General features: G+C 43.2%; 1 protein-coding gene across 1 annotated transcript in view; it reads right to left on the bottom strand.

Moving 5' to 3' along the window:
* Positions 1-1,499: 1,499 nt before the first annotated feature.
* hsd3b7 (hydroxy-delta-5-steroid dehydrogenase, 3 beta- and steroid delta-isomerase) overlaps positions 1,500-25,364 on the bottom strand; it is a 38,193-nt gene continuing 14,328 nt past the window's right edge. The window contains exons 4-6 of the mRNA XM_080009148.1: positions 23,848-23,947; positions 6,794-6,953; positions 1,500-5,423 (exon numbers count right to left, since the gene is read on the bottom strand). Of these exons, the coding sequence (XP_079865274.1) occupies positions 5,011-5,423; positions 6,794-6,953; positions 23,848-23,947 (673 nt within the window). The 3' untranslated portion in view covers positions 1,500-5,010. The remainder of the gene's footprint in view (positions 5,424-6,793; positions 6,954-23,847; positions 23,948-25,364) is intronic.

Raw genomic sequence — 25,364 nt, forward strand, 5'->3', positions numbered from 1 at the left:
CACCGAAGTCGAGTGGCTCTAAAGGGGGGAGGCACTGATGGGACTTTTTGAATTGCGTGATGAGGTGAGGGTGTTTTTTGCCGACACAAAGTTTGAACTTGCACATTGCTTCAGTGATTTTGAGTGGCTAGCTAAATTGGGATACCTGGCCGACATTTTCAGCCACTTAAATGGACTCAACTTCAGTCTTGAAGGAAAAGCAGTGACCATGTTCAATGTCCAGAATAAAGTGGAAGTGACCATAAGAAAAATGGATATGTGGGCCAGGCGAGTTGACCAGTCAAACTTAGAGTCGTTTGAGAATCTGTCCGATTTTTTGACAAAGGAAGAAATGCAGCTTTCCGTTGCCGTGATCAATCATGTCAAAGAGCACTTGCATGGCTTGAGGACCAAGCTGCGCGAATACTTCCCCAACCCAGATGTTCAGTGCAGCTGGATCGAAAACCCCTTTGTCAGTCACAGTGACGAGACTCTCACAGGCCTGAGTGCAAAAGAGAAGGACAATTTTATGGATCTCTCCTGCAACAGCGTATCGAAACTGGCTTTCTCACAGAAGTACCTGACAAACTTTTGTCTTCATGTTGCTTATGTGTATCCCAATCTGTTCAACAGAGCTGTGCGATTTCTGATGCCTTTCCCGATGACATATCTCTGTGAGACTGGCTTTTCGGCACTTGTGACATTGAAGACGAAATACAGGAATAAACTGAATGTTGAGCCAGATCTTCGCCTGAGACTGTCGTCCCTTAAGCCAGAGATCAAGCATTTGGTGTCTGCCGTGCAACATCAGCCTTCTCATTAGGTGAGTTAATATTAATGTGCTCCTGTTATTGTTAGTTTTATCAGCGCTGGCGTGAGTCATTAGGCTACAATCAAAACACTGCGCCCTTCAGACAGTGCTTACTAGATACTGTTACTAACATTACACGGAAGTTCCATAGATACAGTATATGATTATTTTTAATCCACCTCTTTTTTTGTTTTGTCACTACTGCACTGTATGTATGAGAATGCACATGATTGTTAAAATATACGTCCTCTGAGAACGCTGTTTGGCGCCCGTATTACTTCTGGTCAATGGACAACGATGGACGACAGCTGGGTCTGCCGGGCAGAGTGTTGGGTATGGAGTCAGTGGGAGTACTAGGGCAGGGTGAGAGGGGGGTGGTCATAACATTTTTAGAAGTCGGAGTATCTTGCATTGGCCAGGTGTTGGAACCCAATTCAGTGGAAACCAGTTCAAACCTCCAAGTTCAAATGATCTTCGCAATTTGTGCAGTCCCCGGAGAAAAAATGCATTGCTGTCCAGAATATTGGAATTCGAATCACAGGTGTAGTTTCAATATGAGCTTGCTTTGCATCTCTACACTTGAAAATCCATCTTAAAATAACACATCACATAGTTTACATTTTTAAGCTTTCCTCTTGTCCTCCATTTGGGGGCGTGTTAGTTTTCGGTGTGCTGCAGGGTCCAGGGATAGAGCTGAGACATGTTTGACTTGATGTTAACTTTAATAACATTAGTGGTACAACCTTGGAATCATGAACAAACATTAACTTAATTAGAGATTAAATAAAATAAATCGCAGAAATTCATCTATGCCAAGCTACAGGGTAGAGCAAATGCAAGGTAATGTTGTAATATATTACGTGTATTGTCTGTCAAATTAATAGATTAGACATTGGATACATTTAGATCTACAAGTAGACAAACAATATATACTGTATATACACTCACAAACACTTTATTAGGAACATTTGTACACATAATTATTCATGCAATTATCTATTCAGCAAATTGTGAGGAAAGAGTGCAATGTTTAAAATCATGCAGATACGGGTCAGCAGCTTCAATTAATGTTCACATCAACCATCAGAATGGGTAAAAAAATGTAATCTCAGTGTTTTCAACTGTGGCATGATTGTTCGTGCCAGATGAGCTGGTTTGAGTATTTCTGTATCTGCTGATCTCCTGGGATTTTCACGCACAACAGTCTCTAGAGTTTACTCAGAATGGTGCAATAAACAAAAAACCTTGTTGATGAGAGAGGTCAATAGAAAATGGCCAGACTGGTTTGAGCTGACAGAAAGGCTACGGTAACTCAGATAACCACTCTGAACTTTTTGTTGTGGTGAGCAGAAAAACATCTCAGAATGCATAACAGGTCAAACCTTGACCCTTGAGGGCTACAACAGCAGAAGACCACGTCGGGTTCCACTTCTGTCAGACATCAACAGAAAGCTGAGGCTGCAGTGGTACAGGCTAACCAAAACTGGACAGTTGAGGACTGGAAAAACGTAGCCTGGTCTGATGTATCCTGATTTCTGCTGAGGCACACAGATGGAAGGGTCAGAATTTGGTGTCAACAGCATGAATCCATGAACCCAACCTGCCTTGTGTCAACTGTCCAGGCTGGTGCCGGTGGTGTAATGGTGTGCAGATTTTTTTCTTGGCACAATTTGGGTCCGTTAATACCCATCAATCATCGCTTGAATGCCACAGCCTATTTGAGTATTGATGCTGACCATATGCATCCCTTCATATCCACAATTTACCCATCTTCTAATAACTACTTCCAGCATGATAATGCACCATGTCACAAACCGAGAGTTGTCTCAAACTGTTTTCATGAACATGACAGTGAGTTCAATGTTCTTCAGTGGCCTTCCCGATCATCAGATCTGAATCCAATATAAACACCTCTGGGGTGTGATAAAACGGGAGAGTCGCAGCATGAATGTGCAGATTACAAATTTGCAGGAATTGTGTGATGCAATCATGTCAAAACATGGACCATAATCTCAAAGGAATGTTTCCAACATCTTGAGGAATCCATGCCAAGATCAATTGAGGCTGTTTTGAGGGCAAAGGGAGGCCCAACCAGTATTAGTTGTAACGAGAGACTGTGAACTTTAAAGGAGACACGCCAAATAAGATAATCAGACGGCATCGAAAAGAGTAAGGGAGCAGACGCATTCAATTCCTCTCTTTATTTCCCAATCACACTTCACCATACCCGCTGTTGTAGACCCCAGTGCAAATGGCCAGCTCAGTGACTGTGGGCCATTTGCACAAGAACACCCACAGTATGAACTGTTGTGTTTTCCTAAAAACAAGATTGCACTGAACTAAATGTCTAAATTAAAGTGTAACCACCCTAATGTTTTCCCAGAGGTGATGTTTTGAAGAACGATAAATCACAAAATTAGACGACTGATGATGAAGTACGGTTAAACTGTGTTCCTTTTGCTGAACTTGGATGACCCCTAGTTGCCACAATGGTAGTGCGCCAAACTCAGGAATTATATAATCTATCTCAGGAGCGTACAGCACGTTATACCCGCACATTATCCTCACTCCAGTAAGAATAATCCACACACTGCTAAACTCCTATGCAGTCCGCCAATTGCACCAATAAGAAATGAATGCTGTGGGCACTTGATAATGGGATATGGACTTCCTTCCGTTATTTCAAGATTTATAATTGTGTGGTTTTATCATCTTTATTTCAAGATATATTTTGCCTATATTTCGCCATGTATCTCACCAGTTCTTTTCCTCCCCTTAGGCTCAGATCTCTCACAACCACCTTTCACAGAGAAACTCCACCTTCTTTTTATTTGTACTTTTGAACCCACGTTTTTTCGCACCAGCATCTTGCTGTCCTGGACCCAATAGTACGTGGAGATACGCAACATTTTTCAGGGCCAAAGGCAAGATTACACCCATCGGAATCTGAACCAAGGTGATCCAAGGAACTGTGATCCCGTAAGCTCTGACTCCGGTAAGCTAATGGCAAAGTGATGTTGGTGTGGGCACGGAGATTTCTTTATTTTTATTCTTCAGTTCAGAGTGAGGTAGTCGCATCCTCTACGCGCATCCAGATGCAATCCCTCCATTTCAATTTATAGTTGATACTCCCCCCTCACCAGAACAACCTCTTCACTTCCCTTTGTGTGTCTTTGTGTTTAACTTGCTTTAATTGCCTTTTGCTACCTCAACCTTTTTACCATATTACCAAATTATTTTATTATAAATAAACATTCATTGTTTGATTAAGAAGTAGTTAGGTATTAATCTGATATTCCATGTGAGAATTACCTCTATCACCACCCGTGTGACCAAATTTTAATTTCAAATTTTAATTATAAAATTGGTGGGGCTCAACTATTTGTCTGTTTTTGGCTGCTCCCGTTAGGGGTCGCCACAGCGGATCATCTGCCTCCAATCCCTTCTGTTCTGCACATTTTCCTCACCACATCCATAAACTTTCTCTTTGACCTTCCTCTTTTCCTCTTGCCTGGCAGCTCCATCCTCAGCATCCTTCTCCCAATGTAACTTTCATCTCTCCTACACATGTGTCCAAACCATCTCAATCTGGCCTTTCTCAATTTTTCACCAAACTGTCCAACCTGAGTTGTCCCTCTAATGTACTCATCCTTAATCCTTGCTGCCTCACAGCAAGAAGGTCCTGGGTTCGATTCCCGCCTGGGGCGCTGTTGGCACCGTGCCCCGGCGGGTTATCTCCCAAATAGGAGCCTTTCTGTGTGGAGTTTGCATGTTCTCCCCGTGCTCACATCGGGTTTCCTTCACCTCACGTCAGTAAGGACCCCCCTCAAAAACATGCACCCATCATCGTCTGACCAGCGATGGACAATTATCACCTGGTCCCCGGGCGCGTCCACGTACGCTGCCCACTGCTCCTGGCTGTGCCCCCGGAGGAAGGACAAGCCAGGATGGGTCAAAAGCAGAGAATCCATTTCACCGGCCACCATCAAAAGCATGTGCGTGTGTGTGTGTGCAAGCATGTGTTGTAGTGTGGTGTGTTGCGTGACTAATAAAGTCTGTTTCTAATTCTAGGTCCTCATCAGGCTACATAGTTTTCCTAATAAAGTGTTCAGTGATTGTAAATAATATATTAATTAATTAATTATTTAACTTTATTAAAATGCTGAGGCACTTAGCATATTTCCGATTTGGTCACATGGTTGTATATTTGGGGCCCAGTTTTAGGCTACCTTGTTGAAGTCCAGAGGGAATGTGTTGACCCATGACTGGGTTCTTGCTCGGCACTGCTCCCAGTCATAGAGCGGCCGGTACTGGAAGTGACGCAGCGCTTTGTCTGTGCGCACAGTGAAGGAGGTGCTGGCCACGGTGTAGGTGTAGTGGTTGAGCAGCGGCGTATAGTTGTACACAGGCTTGAGCAACCAGCGGAGCAGGTCGTTGGTGTACGCCAGACACCACAGCACCAGCGCCGGCAGTCGGAGTTCGCGGAAGCCAAACCCTGCCAGGAACAGCATGTTGAAGTCTTGGTAGCTCTTGTAGGGGGACTCGTCGTAGCAGAAGTACGCCTCCCCGGCCACTGTCTGCGGCTGCTCCATCAGGCCACGTGCAGCCAGCAGGTGCATCCACGCCACATTGCCTGATGAAACGAAAAATAGGGGAGTGGGATATTAAAGAGTACCCACAATGCAGCAGGGCAAACTTATTTTTAAACAGTCAACCTTGAATGACTGAAAGAAGAGACGATTATTCCTTTAATTCAAAAAGATGTTTTCTGCATTTATTTGCTCCATTTCTGCTGTATTATAGCGAGAAGCGTGTTGAGTTTGTTGTGTCATGTTTTGTACCGGGAGTAGGGGGGGGTGTTTTACTATCTGGGTTTAATTCGTCCAAGCTGCTTAAAGTTGCAGAGTGTTATGGCAGACCTTACTAGATCCCCAACATAAATGGACATTGTGGTGTGTGGATGGCATGGTTTGAGCAGCCACACCTGACCTGGATCTAGGTGATTGGGTTAGGGTGGCTGTATACCTGTTGCTCATTGGTTGGGCTAACAAGCAACATGTTTTCACACTCCTATCTTGAATCCTATCTTCCTATCCTCCTTGCCCAACCAATGAGCAACAGGTATACAGCCACCCTGACCCAATCACCTAGACCATCCCATCCACACACCACAGACATGTTATATGGTGGGCTGTTATCTTATCTATTAACTATAAAGGCAGGAATCTCTGTATATATGTACTGTATGTATATATACAGTACATATACGTTAGGGTCTGAATAACACTTTCCCCACAGGACTGAATTATTGACATCTTGTTAAACTGTGCCATCAACATTTCTTAGAAAGTCTTAAATTTTGAACGGCATGCACTAGTCAACTTGAAGGAAGGAATTTAGAAATTGTAGAAATTTAATTTTATATAAGAAATATTCGGTACGGCCTGAATCAGTGATAAATGGAAGTCTCATTATGGCAAAGGATTATATTATGAATAAATGGAAGTTTAAAAATGTGGACTTGAAAGAGTTCTGGAAACATAGGAATGTTTTTATCATTGGAAAATTGGTCCATGTATTCATAAGGAAAAAAACGAAATTAATTTTGGGGGGGGGGCAAGACATTTTTAACACAAAGAAAACTGAATTACCGTGAGAATTATTGAATAATTATTCTGTAATGTAAATTGTATATGTTTTTGTCTGTATCCTTTTTGACTGAAAGCAATAAAAGCATTCAAATTGAAATTGATTATGAGAATCAAATGTATTTGCGATGTACTTTTTGTATTAACATTAACAGATTTTATGAATGGTAACGGTTGCACTGAAAGGAGTTAAAATACGATGTGAGTAACTAACAGTATTGGGATTCAAAAGAAGCAGGAGCTACTCGTTACTCACTGTGGTGAGGTTTGTTCCCTTTTTCTCCACTTCTGGTTCAACTACAGGTGTGAACATTCACGCTTTCAGGAACCAGTAGTCATAGATTTCATGCCTCACCTGCATATACCCGCCCATGCTCCGTGCTTTTCGGGATCCCGGTCAAGTGGAAGCCCCTGTTCACGGCATCCTGGTAGAAGTCTTTCATCAGCTGGTGCTTCTCGCCGTAGATCCCCGTCGGCCTCAGCGAGCATGTGCATAGTGCTTCCCCCCTGCTAACCTGAGAGAGGGAACAGCCACCAACAGACAGGAGGGATGAGGCAAGAGATTATAAAACCAAATTCCAGGATGGTGGAGCAACACCAGGTCAAGACATCAAGACATTTTTGAGCATTGATCTTTTTGAGAATGTTTTCGCTGTCATAACTTAAGACTTATTTTGTTTTGAAATTTTGCTTCCTATTCTAAACTTTAATTTTGTCCACTTTAAAAGCGGACTAAATGCATTACTAAAGGTGTGCATTTGTACTATGTGGCAGACAGATAAAATGTACAAAATATGTGTAAAATGTATGTTTCCAGGTGCAACCTGTTGGAGCCAATTACAGAGCCATGACTTGATTGGCCCCATGGGTTGGTGGAAGTGTGGCAGAAGCTACATAAGCAGGCAAGATGGCTGACAGAAGGAGGAGAGCCCCGATTTTCAGTGACACTGTGCAAGCTGTGCACTGGCGTCAAAGACGGAGCAAGCGGATTACAATGGAGCTGTGCCGTGAGTGCAGTCATGGGTGACACTTCAGATGGAGGGTGATTTGAAATGGAGGGAGATGCAGGGAAAGAATCCAAGGAAACCTAGGAATTCATCATCCGATGTAAGTCGTGAGGAAGGAAAGGATAGATCATCTATTAATAAGACCAAACCTAATATTGGCAAAGAACAGGTAGAGGAGGAGGAATGGAAAGTTATCATATTGGGGAATAAGGCTACTTTCACCCAGTTAAGGTTACCAAATCAAGAGAGAGAAATCGACAAGATTTAGTTTGCTAAGCTGTTGAACAACAGAATAATTTTGACCTTAGCCACAGACAGGAAACGGCAGGAAAAGATTCTAAAAATAAGTACTCTTGGCAGTGGAAATAGCAAAGTGCATGTACCAGGGGCAGCGGCCAAACTGAGAGGAGTTATTTTTATTGTGCCACTAGAAATGAGGAAACGGCAGGAAAACATTCTAAAAATAAGTACTCTTGGCGGTGGAAATAGCAAAGTGCATGTACCAGGGGCAGCGGCCAAACTGAGAGGAGTTATTTTTATTGTGCCACTAGAAATGAGAAGTTAAGAAGGAAATCTGAGGTGGAAAGGTAATCGAGGCCAGAAAACTCCAATCAAACAAGGCGATGTAAAATCAGACAGCTTGTCAGTTTGACAACACAATGCCAAATTAGGTAAAAATTTGATTGATCAATTATAAGGTCAAGAGAATCACCACAGGGGGAACAAATAAACATAGAACCAAACAACAGCATGTACGTGGAAAAAACATAAACGAAAGAAACAAATACCATGTTCACGGAAAAGCATAAACATCAGACGACAACATGTATTGGAAAAAACTGAGTTAATTAAGTCCACCTCCTTGCTGACGTCACAGCCTTGTTGGGACATGGTGGCCATCCACCAACCATCCACTACTCCATCCATCTGAACCATCCAGGGTTGCACAACAAGAGTAAACAAGACTGTTTGAAAATGAGTCTTCATGTATTTCTGGGCCCACTGCAACCGTTTCTGCTTGTGAGCATTGCTTAGGGGTGGCCCAATAGTAGGTTTATGCACAACTGCAAGCCTCTGGAGGATCCTACACCTTGAGGTTCACGGGACTCCAGAGGCACCAGCAGCTTCAAATACCTGTTTGCTGCTTTGTAATGGCATTTTAGCAGCTGCTCTCTTAATCCCATGAATTTGTCTGGCAGAAACCATTATGCCTTTATCTGCACAAACCCGTCTGTGCTCTGAATCAGCCACAAATCTCTTCACAGTACGATGATCACGCTTAAGTTTTCGTGAAATATCTACTGTTTTCATACCTTGTCCAAGGCATTGCACTATTTGATGCTTTTCGGCAGCAGAGAGATCCTTTTTTTCCCCCCATATTGTTTGAAACCCATGGCCTGCTTAATAATGTGGAACATCCTTCTTAAGTAGTTTTCCTTTAATTGGGCTCACCTGGCAAACTAATTATCACAGGTGTCTGAGATTGATTTCAGTGATCCAAAGAGCCCTGAGACACAATACCATCCATGAGTTTAATTGAAAAACAAAAGACACTTAAATCCAATTTGCATAATAATTTGGAACGCAGTGTACATACAGTCATACATATATGCAGTGAAATGTCATGACACCCGGCAATTACGCACAATAACGCACAACAAAAAATACTAAAATGTGTGTACTCATCAATTTATTTATATGTACATTTATTTATATATTTATTGTTTATTTGTTTATTTGTTTATTTATTTCAGGATTTCATGGGCATATTTATTTTTTATTTGCATGCTACGTCCACATACAGTACATCCTTTTTGTGCGCGCAAATGAACGAGCTCCGTGCACTGCTGCTCCGTTTGTTGCTCTCCGGCACGGGGGGTGTGCACCGGGACCGCACTGGATGACTTCTGCTGGACTGTCCCTTGCCCCATCTAATGCCTCATCTGCATTATTATGGCATGTGTGAAAAGGCGCAAGATGGAAATCTTACGGAATGCAGCTGCATGTGTGAATTGTGAAAATTACTAGAGGTGCCGGAAAGGTTATCCCTGTAATTTATCGGGAAATATGTGTGAAAATGGCTCAAAACAGCTATGAGCGGAGAAGGCCCCACCCTTCTCTCTCCGCTCACATGGTGAACTGCACTTACAATAAGAGCCACTTGGAGAGGGCAGCTGGAACATGACAGAGCCCAGGCTGATCCATGATTTGGGCGTGGTTGACCCATGCAGGGACCATGTCGGGTCAGTGCTCAGATCTTGCCTGTAATGATATCCACCTCGATGATGTAATTTTGCGCCGGCTCCTGGGAACACCCCCCAGGCTGCATTTGTGGAAAAGCAGTTGCAATGCTTAATCTGTCCACTGGGGGGGAGCAGTGGTTCAAAACGTAAAGTGACTCGCGTATATGGGACAATCTTGCGTTTGTGTAATGAAAAATATACATGTTTTGGAATAGAACATATGTTCTGTACATCTAATGGAATCAATATATGTGACCCACCGCAGACTTTAGGTATATTTGGTGTCACTTGTGCAAATCAAGAAAATATTTTTAAAGCTATGACTTGCTGATTGGGGCAATCTCTGCATTGTTCTTGTGTTTTGAGGGAATGTTGAACATCGTCATTGACACACAACTTTTTGTCAATCTATTGATTTTAAAAAGGCTTTTATTTAACAGTAAGAATTTTTTTTTTTTATAAAAGTGGAGTACAAGTTATTTAGGAGTTTAAAAGTGCAGACAACACAACAAAATGTAGAGTCTCGATAATAAGAGTCTCTGTATATCAGCCTCGGTGTGTCATTTAAAATATAAATGTGTGTATGCCAAATATCTTAAGTTCTTGAAGTTATTATATAACCCCAACCCTTCCAAGCTACACTTTGTGAGCCTGTTTGGGGCCTCTTTTCATTTTCTTTTCGCCTCTGGCTGCATTTGCAGGTAAACTTGAGAATCTTGTCCATTGCTCCTTGCTTAATCTGCATCACCAACCTCAACGGACTTCATCACGTCATCAACTTCTTCCATTGTACCAACAACGGGGGTATCGTCGGTCTCCTCTGGTGATTCTTGAAAATAATCAGTTTCATCGCCACATTCAGGTTTAAATACACTGTTTGAAATGTTCTCCAAGTCCGGGATAACGCCGGTATCAGATTCAGCTTCACTGTCGGAGAACTGACTATCATCATGGAAAATGAAGGCCAGTACACGATGCTTACACTGACTTTGATCTATCGCACTGGTCAGATTAAGGTCCCCCATATGATTTAGATCTTCCCCTACCCACTTCTCGTAATCCATTATAACAAGGAGATGAAAGTTTACACAGACAAGTGAAACCGAAGGATTCTCGTCTTGTTTACGGAAGTGACGTCAACATGACTTCATTGGTGGTATACGCCCCCTCCACAATGATGTCTCTGTGTGTGTAAAAGTAGTATGATTTAAAGATTGAACTCTATCAAAACGGTTTCAGATTGTGACTTTATATCACATGAAATATGGAGGAATGATTTTCATCTGGACGGTAACTTTAAAGGAAACGATCGATCAGCGTTGTTCAGTGCGATTCAGTGTCTTGGTAAGTGAACTGTGTTTCTCCATGTAATCTAATGGGAATATTTAACTCCACAGTTTAACCTTTTTCTACCATTTATAAATCAAACTCGGTTTTGAAAATATGTTGAGAGATTAAAAAAAAACCACAAAGGAACACAAACAGAAAATTCTAATTTTCATTCTAGAAAGGTTTGTTCAACTTATTTGGCTGCTTAGTGGGTTTTGCTGGGGTGGGTCACAAATACTATCTCTGATTTTAAAGAACAAATGTTTAGAAAGAATGATTGAAACAGTGGGGTTTTTTTGTAGATGTATTTAATTTAATGAAACTAATGAAAACAGGTATCCATTTTTACATAATATAGTTGTGAAACATCGCAACAAATATAATCGCAATAATTAATGTATCACAAAACTCGCCATATTGTGTGTTTTTGCACCAGAGGACTTTTTCATAGTTCTAAGGACTTATTGGAGGAACCGTCGCTTTTATTGTCTCCACACTGCAAACATTATTGTAAGAACAATCACTGTTCTTAGTCAATTGAAGTCACACTTTTTATTTAACACTGTTGTTAGCTAGTCATTTCAAAAGAATGCCCCTGAAACAACAGCAACAACAAAAGCAGCAGCAACAACAAAAGCAACTTCAAGTTCAAGAGATTATTTGTCGCGTACATATACATACGGTCATACATATATGCAGTGAAATGTCATGACACCTGGTGATTACGCACAATAAGCTCTATAAGCTCTAAAAATACTAAAATGTGCGTAATCGACACAACAAAAACAACAACGCATCTACAACAGCAGCAACAACAACAAAAAACAACTACAACAGCAGCAGAATCAAGAGCAGCAACAGCAGCAGCAACAACAGAAACAACAGCAGCAGCAAAAACACCAGCAGCAACAACAGAAACAACAACAGCAGCAACAGCAACAATAGAAACAGCAGCAACAACAGAAACAAACAACTGAAACAGAAACAACAACAGAAACAATATAAACAGGAGAAATAACTACTGAAGCAGCAACAGAAACAGCAACAACACCAGCAGAATCAACAACAAAGACAACTACAACAGCAGCAACAACAGCAGTAGCAAAAACAGCAGCAACACCAGCAGCAACAACACCAGCAGAATCAACAACAAAAACAACTACAACAGCAGCAGCAACAATAGCAGCAAAAACAGAAACAACAACAGACACTGCAGAAACAACATAAACAACAGCAGCAACAACAGCAGCAGCAACAACAGACACAGCAGCAACAACAACCACAGAAACAACAGAAACAGCAGCAGCAACAGAAACAACAGCAACAACAGAAACAACAACAAAAACAGCAGCAACAACAGAAACAAAAGCAACAACAGAAGCAGCAGAAACAGAAACAACAACAGAAACAGAAACAACAACAGAAACAACATAAACAGGAGAAATAACTACGGCAGCAACAACAAAATCAGCAACAACTACACCAGTAGAATCAACAACAAAAACAACAGAATGAACAACAGAAACAGCAGCAACAACAGAAACAACAGCAGTAATAACAACAAAAACAGCAGTAACAACAGCAACAACAGAAACAACAACAGAATCAGCAGCAACAACAGAAACAACAACAGAATCAGCAGCAAAAACTACATCAGCATCGGCAGCAGCAACAACAGAAACAACAGCAGAAGCAGCAACAACAAAAACAACTACAACAGTAGTAGCAACAACAGCAGCAGCAATAAGAGCAGCAACAGCAAAAGCAGAAACAACAACAGCAGCAGCAGCAGCAACAACAGCAGCAGCAACAACACCAGCAGCAGCAACAGAAACAGTAGCAACAACAGAAACAACAGCAGTAATAACAACAAAAGCAGCAGTAACAACAGAAACAGCAGCAGCAGCAGCAACAACAGAAACAACAACAGAATCAGCAGCAAAAACAACATCAACATCGGCAGAAGCAACAGAACAGCAGCAGCAACATTAGCAGAACAGCAGCAGCAATAATATCAGAAACAACAGAATCAACAACAGAAACAGCAGCAACAACAGAAACAACAGAAACAACAGCAGTAATAACAACAAAAATAGCAGTAACAACAGCAGCAGCAGCAACAAAAGAAACAGCAGCAACCACAGCATAGACAGAACCAACAACCCAAACAGCAGCAACAACAGAAACAAAAGCAACAACGGAAGCAACAGAAACAACAATAGAAACAGAAACAACAACACTGTCCCTCTGACTGAGTCTGCCCGATAGAGTCACATTGCTTTGGGTGGGGACCAGCCCGCGTATACTCAGTGGTAATAAAAAAACACGACAAATAGTAAAAAATAAAATAGTATTTTTATTGTCTATGTATTAATTTTATTTAACAACGTTAATTGAATGAAACAGCAAATCCCTGAGCGAGTGAGCCCGTGCTTTGTAGTGGATTGATAACATGAAATCAGTGAAAGTTAAGGAGTAAATACAACACGGAACTCGTGCTCAAACCCCGTTGGCTGAAGTCACATCCGTGTCACCGGTGCCAGTGTGTGGTTCTCGAGGAGCTCCCCCAGGTCCTAGTTCGCCTCAGGGAGTCCCCACAACTGTTCGGTCCCAGGTGATTCCTACTCATATTTGAGAAAAATAGGAGTGGGAATACATCTGTAATATATGTACTGTATAAAATTTACGTAGTATATGGTATCCGTATTATGCAATTATGTTATACATGAACCAGTATTATTCAATACATACTTTATTTAACTTATATGTATGTATGTATGTATTTATGGATGTACAGACATGGACAAATTTGTTGGTACCCTTCGTTATTTCTCTGAAACAACTTGAAACTCACATAAGTAATTGGCATCAGTCATTGTTTAGGTTTCTAATAATGTTGCGATGGTTAAGGGAAGTTTCTGGGTTACAGCATTCACCACATTACATTGCATTGAGCAGACGCTTTTACCCAAAGCGACTTACAATTATTCAAACACCAACGGACGCAGCCAGGAGCAATTAGGGGTTAAGTGTCTTGCTCAAGGACACTACAGCATGCTAGCAGGAGGAGCCTGGGATCAAACCAGCAACCTTTAGATTACTAGACGACCAGCTCTACCTCCTGAGCTACCGCCCCCGAATAAAACAAATGAAAATGGCATGGACAAAAATTATGGCAATCACGGTACACCGTTTTCAATGCTCTGATTTTTCCTGGCGGATTACAAAATATTTAAAAATCGTATGTCATTGAAGTCTATTGGCGATCGATGGAGTCGAATGCCGATTCAATTGTGATTCTGCCCAAGCCTATAGTGTAAATATCATTCTGCATACTCTGGTACAGTAGGTGGCAGTATGTGCCTTCAAAGTCAAAGATTGCAGTATGCCATAAAAGGAAAAGATGAAGAAAAAGCCGGAAGGGGGAAGTCTCTTAAAATCAGAAGGAAAGGGCATTGTACGGAAAGAAATCAAAGAGTGGCAGCAGCACTGGGATCAGGAGGTAAGAGGAAGACATTTACATTCCATTCAAAATAGTGTTTGTATGGTGAGAAGTAGGGGAGGAACTAGGGAGGAGGAAGTAGGGAAGAGGAGACAATTGTGACTAGGTTAAGAATAGGACACAGTAATCTGAACAGTACACTTCATGTCGCGGCATCTGAACATAGCGATGCCTTGGTTGGGTAGCAGACCGTGGCATGTTTTCAAGATGCACTCCAAACGGCACTTGTTGCAACTTTGAATAATTTATTTTGCAAAAGTTAACAACGTTAACAAAAGGGGTTCCATCGTTTTCATTAAACTCAAAAGATATCGAAAAAAGGACTAAAAGTTATAGTAAACAGCGACAAAGTGGTCAAAAAAGGCATTAAACCGCAGCCTCCACCCATCACCAGCAGCCATGACCAGGTGAGCACACGTGCCAGTTCGTCACCTGACCAAAGAACCAAGGCCCCGAAAGAAAAAAACAAAACAAAGGTATCTACATCAAATTATACTCAAAATTCCACATTTCCACTGTAATGCATACACCAACTCCAATTCACATACACACAATAATGGCTACAACACTTTACATTATAGCAAAGCATCCAACCAGTTTTTGTGATCATTGTCAGGTACCAGAAACGTGTTCGTTGCTTGTGCTTGCTCGTTGCAGGAAATATGTAGCAGATACACAAATGTAACACACAATAATTCACATGATTACATTCACTTTAAACCAAAAAATGGCTACAACATTCAGGCCCCTAATTATTGTTGAGTAACTTATTTCAAAAATTAAAAAAAATGTATGCATGAATAGTATGCATTGTATGCAGGTTATGAGAAAATATATTGTGTATAAATGTAGTGAATGCAAGCATAACGGAGTGGATTTGTGAGTGCACAAGTAGAGTCAGAGATTCCAGACTCCAACAGCGGGCAGAGTGTGCATTTCGGAGGAGACTCCAATAAAAGGCATAACTTGGGAATGGTTTGTTCCAGTTCAGTTGCTTGTATTCTAAGACAAACGCAACAAACAAATCCCTTAGAGTCTGCGATGGTGTCTGTGACCCAAATCCTAGGTGCTGAATCATCAAGGATGATTCAGCACCCAGGAATTTGTGGTTAATTTATGATTATATCCCTTGCTCGGTTCCATATGCGCACAGCTGCATACTAGTTGTCCAGGTTACCCCATTGTGTACTGCCCTAAATAATAAAGCCTGTCTTGCATTTATCTGTTTTGCTTTCTATGCCTTGCTCGAAAGCTCTGAAGGAACAGAATTGAAGCAGGTCTCCATCAGAGATGAGAATCCATCTGATAGGAAGCACAGAGGGGTCTCTGCATAATGAGTGTGTGGAGCCTGAGGGGAGTCGGGGGATCCCAGGTTTTACTTAATATTTTTTGTTTTATGTGCAGTGACTATAAAACATTTAAATAGAATGAGTAAATCTTTAATAAAACTTACTCTTCCCACAATAAAATGTGTATATATTACAGTTTTTACTTGAATTCTAGTTCTCACTGAATGTTTATATTAAAATGGAGAAATGATGACAGTTAATTTCATATATGTGACCCACCGCATACTTTAGGGTCATTTGGCGGCTTTCGACTTTCTTTTTTCCGCATCATTTGAAAGTGGAGAATCAGAGCTTCCAAACAAGGCGTCACTAATGCAAATCAAGCAAATATTTTTAAAGCTATGACTTGTTAATGACAAGGGTGTGGCAAACCGTGTTTCTGAGATAATCACCTCCAAAGTTTCCCCGGACTTAATTCATTCAGCCAGCTCCCAGAATGCAAATGGGGTTGGCGGACAAAAAAAGCCACATGGCTACTTAACATTCTGGTGAATGGGGCAATCACTGCTTTGTTCTTGTGTTTTGAGGGAATGTGAACAGCGTCATCCACACACAACTATTTTTCTTTTTAAAAAAGATTTTATTTAACAGTAAGAATATACATGTTTTATAAAAGTGGAATTATTTTGGAGTTTATAAGCACGGACAACACAACAAAATATAAGAGTATCAATATTATGAGTCTCAGAAAATCAGAAATCTGAAAATCTGCCACCAACCTCAACGGACTTCATCATGTCATCAACGTCTTCGGTTGTAACAACAACGGGCATATCGTCGGTCTCCAAGTCTCCAAGTCCGAGATAATATCAGATTCAGCATCGCTGTCGTTCTCGGTGGCGTTGTCGGAGAACTGTCTCTCATCCCGGAAATCAAGTAGAAATGCGCGAGACAGCGGGTTTTGCTGCAGTGGGTCACATATTTTACCCTACCAAGTTCCGGGCCGCTGCACGGGAAAGGCCATGGCCTGCGGAGCTGTCCATGGTTCTATGAGGTTTGATTCGATCTGTAGTTCAATGCCAGCTTTGACCACTTTATCGCTATTCCCTAGAATTTTGTATCCAGAAATATGGACAATAACAAAGCGGCGTCATGCAATCTGCGGAGGGCGGTGAAGGACACTAAACGGACGTACAGAGAGACTGTGGAGCTACAGATGGAGCAACGGAACACCAGACGCTTGTGGCAGAGGCTGCAGACTAAAACAAACTACAAGAGCAGCTCCTCCCCAGCCACGAGTGTGGACGCCTCCCTCTCCAACGAACTGAACTCCTTTTATGCGTGGTTTGAGTCTGGCAACAACACCGCTGGCTCGCCGGCTAATTGGAGTTACACCGCTGTGGATGAGCGCGCACTCTTAGTGTCCGAGCGTGACGTCAGGAGGGCTCTTATGCGGGTGAACACCAGGAAAGCTGCGGGCCCAGATGGCATATCTGGACGAGTACTGAAGACCTGTTTCTTAACCAACTAGCCCCGGTGTTCACTACAATATTCAACATCTCCCTGGCTGAATCAGTGGTCCCGTCCTGCTTCAAGAGGTCCACCATCTTTCCTGTCCCGAAGATCGCCTCTCCAGCCTGCCTGAATGACTACTGTCCGGTGGCTCTCGCCTCGGTGGTCATGAAGTGTTTCGAGAGGCTGATTAAAGATTATATCTGCACCTCCCTCGCCCGCACCTTGGACTCGTTGCAGTTTGCGTACCAGCAGAACACATCCACAGATGACGCGGTCTCCCAGGTACTGCACACCACGCTCACGCACCTGGATGGGGAAGGGCGCCTATGTGAGATTGCTGTTCATCGATTACAGTTCAGCTTTCAATACCATAGTCCCCTCCAGACTGGTGCCAGGACAACAGCCTACACCTGAACGTCAGCAAAACTAAGGAGCTGATTGTGGACTTTAGACGTGGATTACAACCGAGGACGCACGCACCCTTGGTGATTAATGGGACTTCTGTCGACAGGGTGAGCAGCTTCAAGTACCTGATTCAAGAGGTTTATTCGTCACCTGGGAGTCCACATCACAGAGGATTTAACATTTAAGGACTTTACAAACAGACACTCTGGTGAGAAAGGCGAGGCAGCGTCTTTACCACCTCAGGCACCTGAGGAAATTCTGGGTCTCTGTGAGGATCCTGAAGTCCTTCTACTGTGGAGCAGTGGAGAGCATCCTGAAAGGCAACATCACTGCCTGGTTTGGGAACTGTACTGCTCAGGACAGGCGGGCCCTGCAGAGGGTGGTGCGTTCAGCTGAACGTACCACTGGAACTACCCTCCCCTCCCTGCAGGACTTGTGGAGGTGAAATAGCAGATCCCGCAGGATCATGAAGGATCCTCACCACCCCAACAACGGACTGTTCCAGCTGCTGCGGTCAGGCAAGCGGTGTGACCGCAGTCACACACCAAGTACAGAGAGACTGAGACTGAGTTTTTTCCCGCAAGCCATAAGGACTGTCAACGCTGACCTCACCAGGGGTCCTCACTGAGCCACACACATAGGCTCCACTACCTTACTGTACTGTTTGTAGCATATTGTACTGCATACTGTGTCACTGTTCAGGGTTGTTCGGTGTTACCGTATTGCTGCGCCGTACTGTTGTATACTGTGCTGTATATCTCACAAACACTACCTCACTTTATCCACATGCCACTTTAATGCACATATCTGTATATACATAAATAGCCTATTCCATATACATAAGCCTTTTCCTTTTATCTATTTTGTACCCCCACCCTGCATTACCCTTGAGTTCTTATTTTATTTTATTGTATATATTTTTATTTTATTCTATAGCATTCAACTTAATGCATTACGTTTTAGGAATCAGTTAGTTGGTCAAGTATAAATTCTTAGGTAGCTACTGTGTTCAGTCTAGGACATATTGTGTGTAATCACCAGGTGCGTTGCATTGACATTTCACTGCATATATGTATGAAAGTATGTATATGTATGTGACGAATAAACCTCTTGAATCTTGAATCTTTTCAGTTGTTTTCTTTCGATATCTTTTGAGTTTAATAGGAATTATAGAACCATTTTTGTTATCGTTTGTAACGCCTTTTTTGTACAAAAAACGACGTACAGTATACATACAGTGATACGCCCGGGGACCAATTCCAAATGTCTATCGCTGGTCAGACAACAATCTTTTTGCATGTTTTTGAAAGGCCTTTATATGGAGGAAACTCCACGTGAGCACGGGGAGAACATGCAAACGTCACACAGGAAGGCCCCTAATCGGGAGAATGCCAACAACGCCCCAGGCAGGAATTGAACCCAGGACCTTCTTGCTGTGAAAGTCACAGCAAGAACATCACCTCCCCACTCTCCACAACACATTGCGATGTCCTGCGCGTAAAACAAGCTGATAGGTTAAATTGTGCCACTTCCCAACGTCAGGTGGGTTCAAAAAATACCCAGTGGAGCAGGAAGAAGTAGTAGTAGTAGTAGAAAAATATGGAGGCTAGAGAAGAACGACAAACAACAAACATGGCTGCGCATAGAAAATGGGAGTTTCTTGATGCCGAGGAGGAAACTATATGTTTATTGTTGCTCAACTCAACTAATGCTGCGTTCAAATGATGAAACAAGAAATATGTTGCTATGGTGATGACGCCAATTAAATATTTGAAACTAAATTATTTTGTGGATGTCATCATATGTACAGACCAGGACACGGCTCTCCATGCGCCCCGATGGCGGGGAGCATCACGGAGAGCTGTGCCCCGTTCCTCCAAATAAAACAACTCAAATCAGTGCTGGGACGGGGCAGGGAGAAACGGGGCACGACTCATAGAGTCGTTAAGATCATTTTCTGAGCATAACGCATGGAGAGTGTCAGGGTTCGCCCGGGTCCTACCGGCATCGGCCACCAGATGCCGCCAGCACTGCCTTTTCAAGGTTGCGCCGCTTCACCGATTTCTGTTCCTGATTACCCTGCCTCATTAGGTTACATGTTTCACCTGTGTCTCGTTTGGTCGTCCCTATTTAGACCCTGTCGTTTGTGTCCTCGGGCGCTAGGTCTTGAGTTTGTCTAACCTCATGACAACGCGCTTGTTCCAAGCTCCCGAGACGTCTCGTTTGTTTTTGCCCAGTTTTTTGTACTTGTTTTGCGTAAACCTCTCTTTTTGCCACCTCGCCTCTGCCTTGTTCTCTGCACCTGGGTTCACCCAGCATACCTCCTAACAGAGAGGGGGTGATCGGGGAGAGAGCCACGGCGATAGTGTCCCCGCTATGCACATTTTCATTCCATATGCACATGGTTTGTCCCCTAAGGAGACAAAAAATAAATACACTGTTCCGGCGTGCCGATCGCGGGCAACCCATCGCTCAAGCTTGCATCGCTAGCACATGCATCATCTGTACTGTTGGAGAAGGAGACAGGTCCGCAAAATGCCTCTTCACACTCCACCTCGGGATGGTGCCTATCTCGCCTATAGGAAGAGCCGAGCTGTCCACTTCTACCATACCATGTAGACCAAAACATGGTTAAGAGTGTTCTCCAATGAAGGGGACTGATGGCGGTTCTGTGTCACAAAAAAGCTGTGCTCTTGTCATCCCACGTCCACAGGACAGAGTTGTTGCAAGCAGTTCTTGACGATTAAAGAATGAATAAAGAGTGCCATTAGAGGTTGAGAAGTTGAACTCCACTTGCAGACTAACCCTGCCCTTGATGCAATGGCATACAGATACTATGTGTTGTATGCCCAGCATGCTGACAGCACAGGTTAAAAAAAAAACAACTATAAAAGGAAACAGCCAGGCGAATATTTTGGTGTTGTGTAGGAGTGACGGTCGGTCTCGAACGAAACGGCTTAGAGCCAGCTCTTTGAAGTGAACCACGAGAGCCGCTTTGTTTTGTTATTGGGCTTTTTTCTCTCTTTTTTTCTCTTCAAGCCGCAGGTAATTGGTCAATATGTGTGGCGGTGTCGTCTATGTGTCTGCACTGAGCAGAGGTGGGAGGGACGGAAGTTACACACACACACAGCACACACGAACCGCAGGACAGGAGGGAGGGAGTCGGGGAGAGGAGAGAAAGAGAGCGATGGGGCCACAAGGAGAGACAACACGAACGCGCTGGAAAGGTAAAAGTTAAGAAAATGAGTGACAGCAGGAAAAGGAGTAAAATCTGGACCCATTTCAATTCTATTGATAATACAAAGGCAGAGTGTAGAGTCTGCAATATTAAAATCTCTTATCGAGCCGGCTCCACAATCAACCTGCACAGGCACATGAGAACTGTCCACCCATCAGTGCAATTGGAGGAAAAAAGACAAGCAATTAGAACCTGATATTAATGAAGGTGCCAGTGTGTCTACTGCAACTGTTGCTGCTGATGCTGCAGTGTCTACAGCATCATGCAGTACACCACCACAACCACCTAAACCTACAACCCAGAGCTCTATGAGACAGTTTTTGCAGAAGTCTGTGACCCCAGCAAGACAGAACATAATTGATTAAGAACTGGCTGCAATTATTGCACTTTATTTCCAACCATTTTCAGTCGTGGATGACAAAGGATTCAGAAGGTTTACCCATGCACTCAATCCAATGTATGCAATTCCAAGCAGGAAAACACTCTCCCAAAAAATCATCCCAGGCCTATATGACAGAGAACGTGCTTCACTGCAAGAGAGGGTTAAAAAAGCCACAGCAGTTTGTCTAACAACTGCCAGCTGGACATCCGGAACCATTTGAAAATTACAAAATGGTGTCCTGTCTTCTGGATTGTTTTGAGTTCAGTGACAGACACACTTCTGAGAACTTTTCAGAGGAAAAGAAAGAAAGAAGAAACAGTCTTTAATCATCACACGACACTCCACAACACATGCTTGCACACACATGCACATGCTTGATGGTGGCCGGTGAAATGGCTCCTCTGCTTTTAACCCATCCTGGCTTGTCCTTCCTCCGGGGGCACAGCCAGGAGCAGTGGGCAGCATACGTGGACGCGCCCGGGGACCAGGTGATAAGTGTCCATCGCTGGTCAGACGATGATGGGTGCATGTTTTTGGTGGGGGTCCTTACTGACGTGAGGTGGAGGAAACCCCATGTGAACACGGGGAGAACATGCAAACTCCACACAGAAAGGCTCCTGTTTTTTGGAAGATAACCCGCCGGAGCACGGTGCCAACAGCGCCCCAGGCGGGAATCGAACCCAGGACCTTCTTGCTGTGAGGCAGCAGTGCAATGCACTGCGCCACCATGCCACAGGAGCTGCTCAAAGTGGCAAAAGAGTGGGATGTGGAAAACAAAGTGGTTTGCTGTGTTAGTGACAATGCAGCCAACATGACCAAAGCAATTAAAACCCTGAAATGGACCCACCACCCATGTCTTGCACACACAATTAACCTGGTTGTAAGAGATGCTCTGAAGGTGATGAAGCCTGCTGTGGACAAAGTGAAGGCGATAGTGGAATTTTTCCTCAGGAGCACAACAGCCACACACAAGCTCAAATCTACCCAACGACAGGTGGGCATGCCTGAGCTGAAGCTCAAACAAGAATGTGTCACAAGGTGGAACTCCACCTTTCATATGCTAAAACGGATTCTGGAGTCCAAGGATGCAGTCATTTCTACCCTGGCTGTTATCGATGCACCGGTCGATCCTCTGAGCCAAGAGGAATGGGAGGTACTGCAGGAGGCATGCACTGTTCTGGAGCCATTTGAGCAGGTCACTGTGGAGATCAGTGCAGACAGGTGCAGTATACAAATGTTATCACATTATTATTATTATTATAATTATTATTATTAGTTGTTGTTCTTGTTGCATCACTGGTATGAAAAGCGGATTAGACATGACCGGAAATAATAATATACACTGCTAAATAAAACAAAGCATAATTTTAACACTAATTGTTTACTCTTTTTCAGCTATGTTACAGCTGAGCACCAGACCAGAGTAACCACAGGGAAAGTAAAAGAGTTGGTGGATGCTCTCTGTGCATCCATGGACAGAAAGGAATACAACACTGTTTTCTCAGAAACCACCATTCTTGACCCAAGATTCAAGAAGCTGGCCTTTAATGACAACAGAGCAGTTGATGAAGCTCTTCAGACAATAACTGCAGCAGCAGCAAGATCCAGCCAGCCAACTCCACTGCCAGGGGGGCAAGAGGGATAAGAGGCAGCAGAGGATGAACAAGAGGACCCACAAGCACCTGCTGTTTGGAGGTAATTGAAGAACGAGCAAGTGGAGACACTACAAGAAGGAATCCCTCAGCAGATTCAATACCGGAAGTGAGATCCTACCTTGAGGAGCACCTTTTCCAGAGAAGTGCAGACCCACTGAGCTGGTGGGAGACCAAGGCTTCGGTTTACCCACGTCTTACACATGTGATGACATGGAGACTGTGCACTGTAGCAACGTCAGTCCCCTTGAGAGAATCTTCTCCAAAACAGGGCAGATAATTACCGACAGAAGAAACCGGACCAGCCCCTCAAAGCTGAGGCACTTGGTGTTTCTCAATGCCAATCTTCACTAAAGACAAGTTAGTTGGATGCTGATTTTTTTCTTTTTGTTTTACATATTTTCATTTATATTTTGTTGTTTTGTGTGTTTTCCAGTGATTCTGTGTTGTTTCCCTTTAAATGTGTTTAGTAGAAAAAAGCTAAAAGTTTAAAATTGTTAAAAGTTCAATTGTAAATAGTTATGTTTGTTTTTGTATTTTATAATTAATTTTTTGTCGCACTCTGTAGAGTGAATAAATAAAGGCATATTTATATAATAAACATACTGTATATATAAAAAAAAAAACACAATGCATGTTTTTTTTTACATTAGTAATTCATTTTGCGCATAATTTTACATTATTGTTGGTAATAAATTAATTTAAGCAACAAAAAAATCTGAAGAGCCGAAAGAGCCAGCTCTTTTTAGTGAGCCAAGCCAAAAGAGCCGGTTCTCTAAAAAGAGCCGGAATTCCCATCACTAATGTGTAGATGGAGAAGCATAATCCAGCCTCGACGTTGCTGTACCTTGGTGCCGTTAGCTTCCAGCACCATCCGCTCTGCCAGTGCCTTGCTCTTCGGGTAGGGCATTGTGTGGTGGATGTGATAGGGCGTATCTTCATTTCCCCTGTTCAGTGCAGACAAATAGGCAGAGGAAAGTATCGATGATGCAGAGTTTCTGTGACCTCGCCACAGGCCGAAGGGACAAATGTCTTGTATCAAAGGGATGAATGACAGGTAGAGTTACACGGTGCAAGACTGTGGGTAGAGTGCACAAAACTGTAGAAAGAGACAAAGAGAGGGGATCGGGCAAGATAAATAGGCCCTTTTTCGACAGCAAAGACTACTTATCCAGGTATCTTAAACATGGTAAGAGTAGAGGTGGGGGTTGAAAAAACAAAAAACAGCTGCAGCAGTGAATGGGATGTTAAATCCTGCGTGAGCATATTCTGAGCAAAAATTTGGGCTCCACCGATTATTTCTTAAGTGAATTTGTTCTTACTTTATGAACACATTTAGAACTGCCTCAGACTTTTACATTGATCCACTTTTTTTTTTTTCAGCCAAAGTGTGAACCTCAGGGGTTATGGCGTCCATAGCCTCTGTTACTGCAGCGCTAACATGAACTGCTCAGTGCCTGATCTTTGAGCGGCAGGAACTTTGTTATATGGGGAAATTGAGGACGTGGCTCATGCTACTTGGTAGCATGAGCCTAGCATGAGGTTCTCCGGGGCTCGGATATCGCCTTGAGGAGGTAAAACTCTATGCGAGGAATCTGCTAAATAATTGTTAACAAACAGTAAAACAAGGTTTCTCTTCACCCAGCTATATTCCATATGTATGGGAAATGTACCCACCTGACATGGATGATTATTTAAGACACACCGGTAGTACTGGCTCGCACGGGTCTCCACCTATGCCCTCCTTCGGCTTGTGGATAAAAGGGATGGAGCTCAATCATCTGATTAAGTTGTAAGTCTGAGAGGACCTTGGGGAGAAGGGCCGGGTCGGGACGCAGCACTACTCCTCCATTATCAGGCCTTGGTGACTTGACATGGCACCAGCCTGCTCTTCTCCTGGTTGAAGTGAATACCTAGGCCCGATGTGATCTAGGAGCCAGACCACATGGCTGCGACCCTGTTCTTCTGTCCGGGCATATATCAGCCAGTCGTCCAGATAATTTAGAATTCTGAGTCTTTCCCACAGCAGCGGCCCAAGGACTGCGTCCATGTACCTGGTGAAGGTGCGAGGGGCCAGCAAGATCCCAAAGGAGAGGACACAGAATTCAAAGATCTTGTCCTCGCAGGCTAACCTTAGGAACCATCTGTGACCCTCCCAGGTGGGGATCTGAAAGTAGGCGTCCTTGAGGTCTGGTGTCAAACCAATTGCCACGGCTGCTTCACCCTGGGAATTGTCAACATTTTGAACTTCACGGGCCGGAGAAACCGGTTGAGGCCCCTGAGGTCCAGGATTGGTCAGTTGGCAGGTCTTGAATCCAGACCTGCCAACCTTGGGAAAATATTTTTGAGTACCACGATAGTGTA

Source organism: Zeus faber, assembly GCF_960531495.2.
Source record: "Zeus faber genome assembly, chromosome: 11".
Taxonomy (NCBI): Eukaryota; Metazoa; Chordata; class Actinopteri; order Zeiformes; family Zeidae; genus Zeus; species Zeus faber.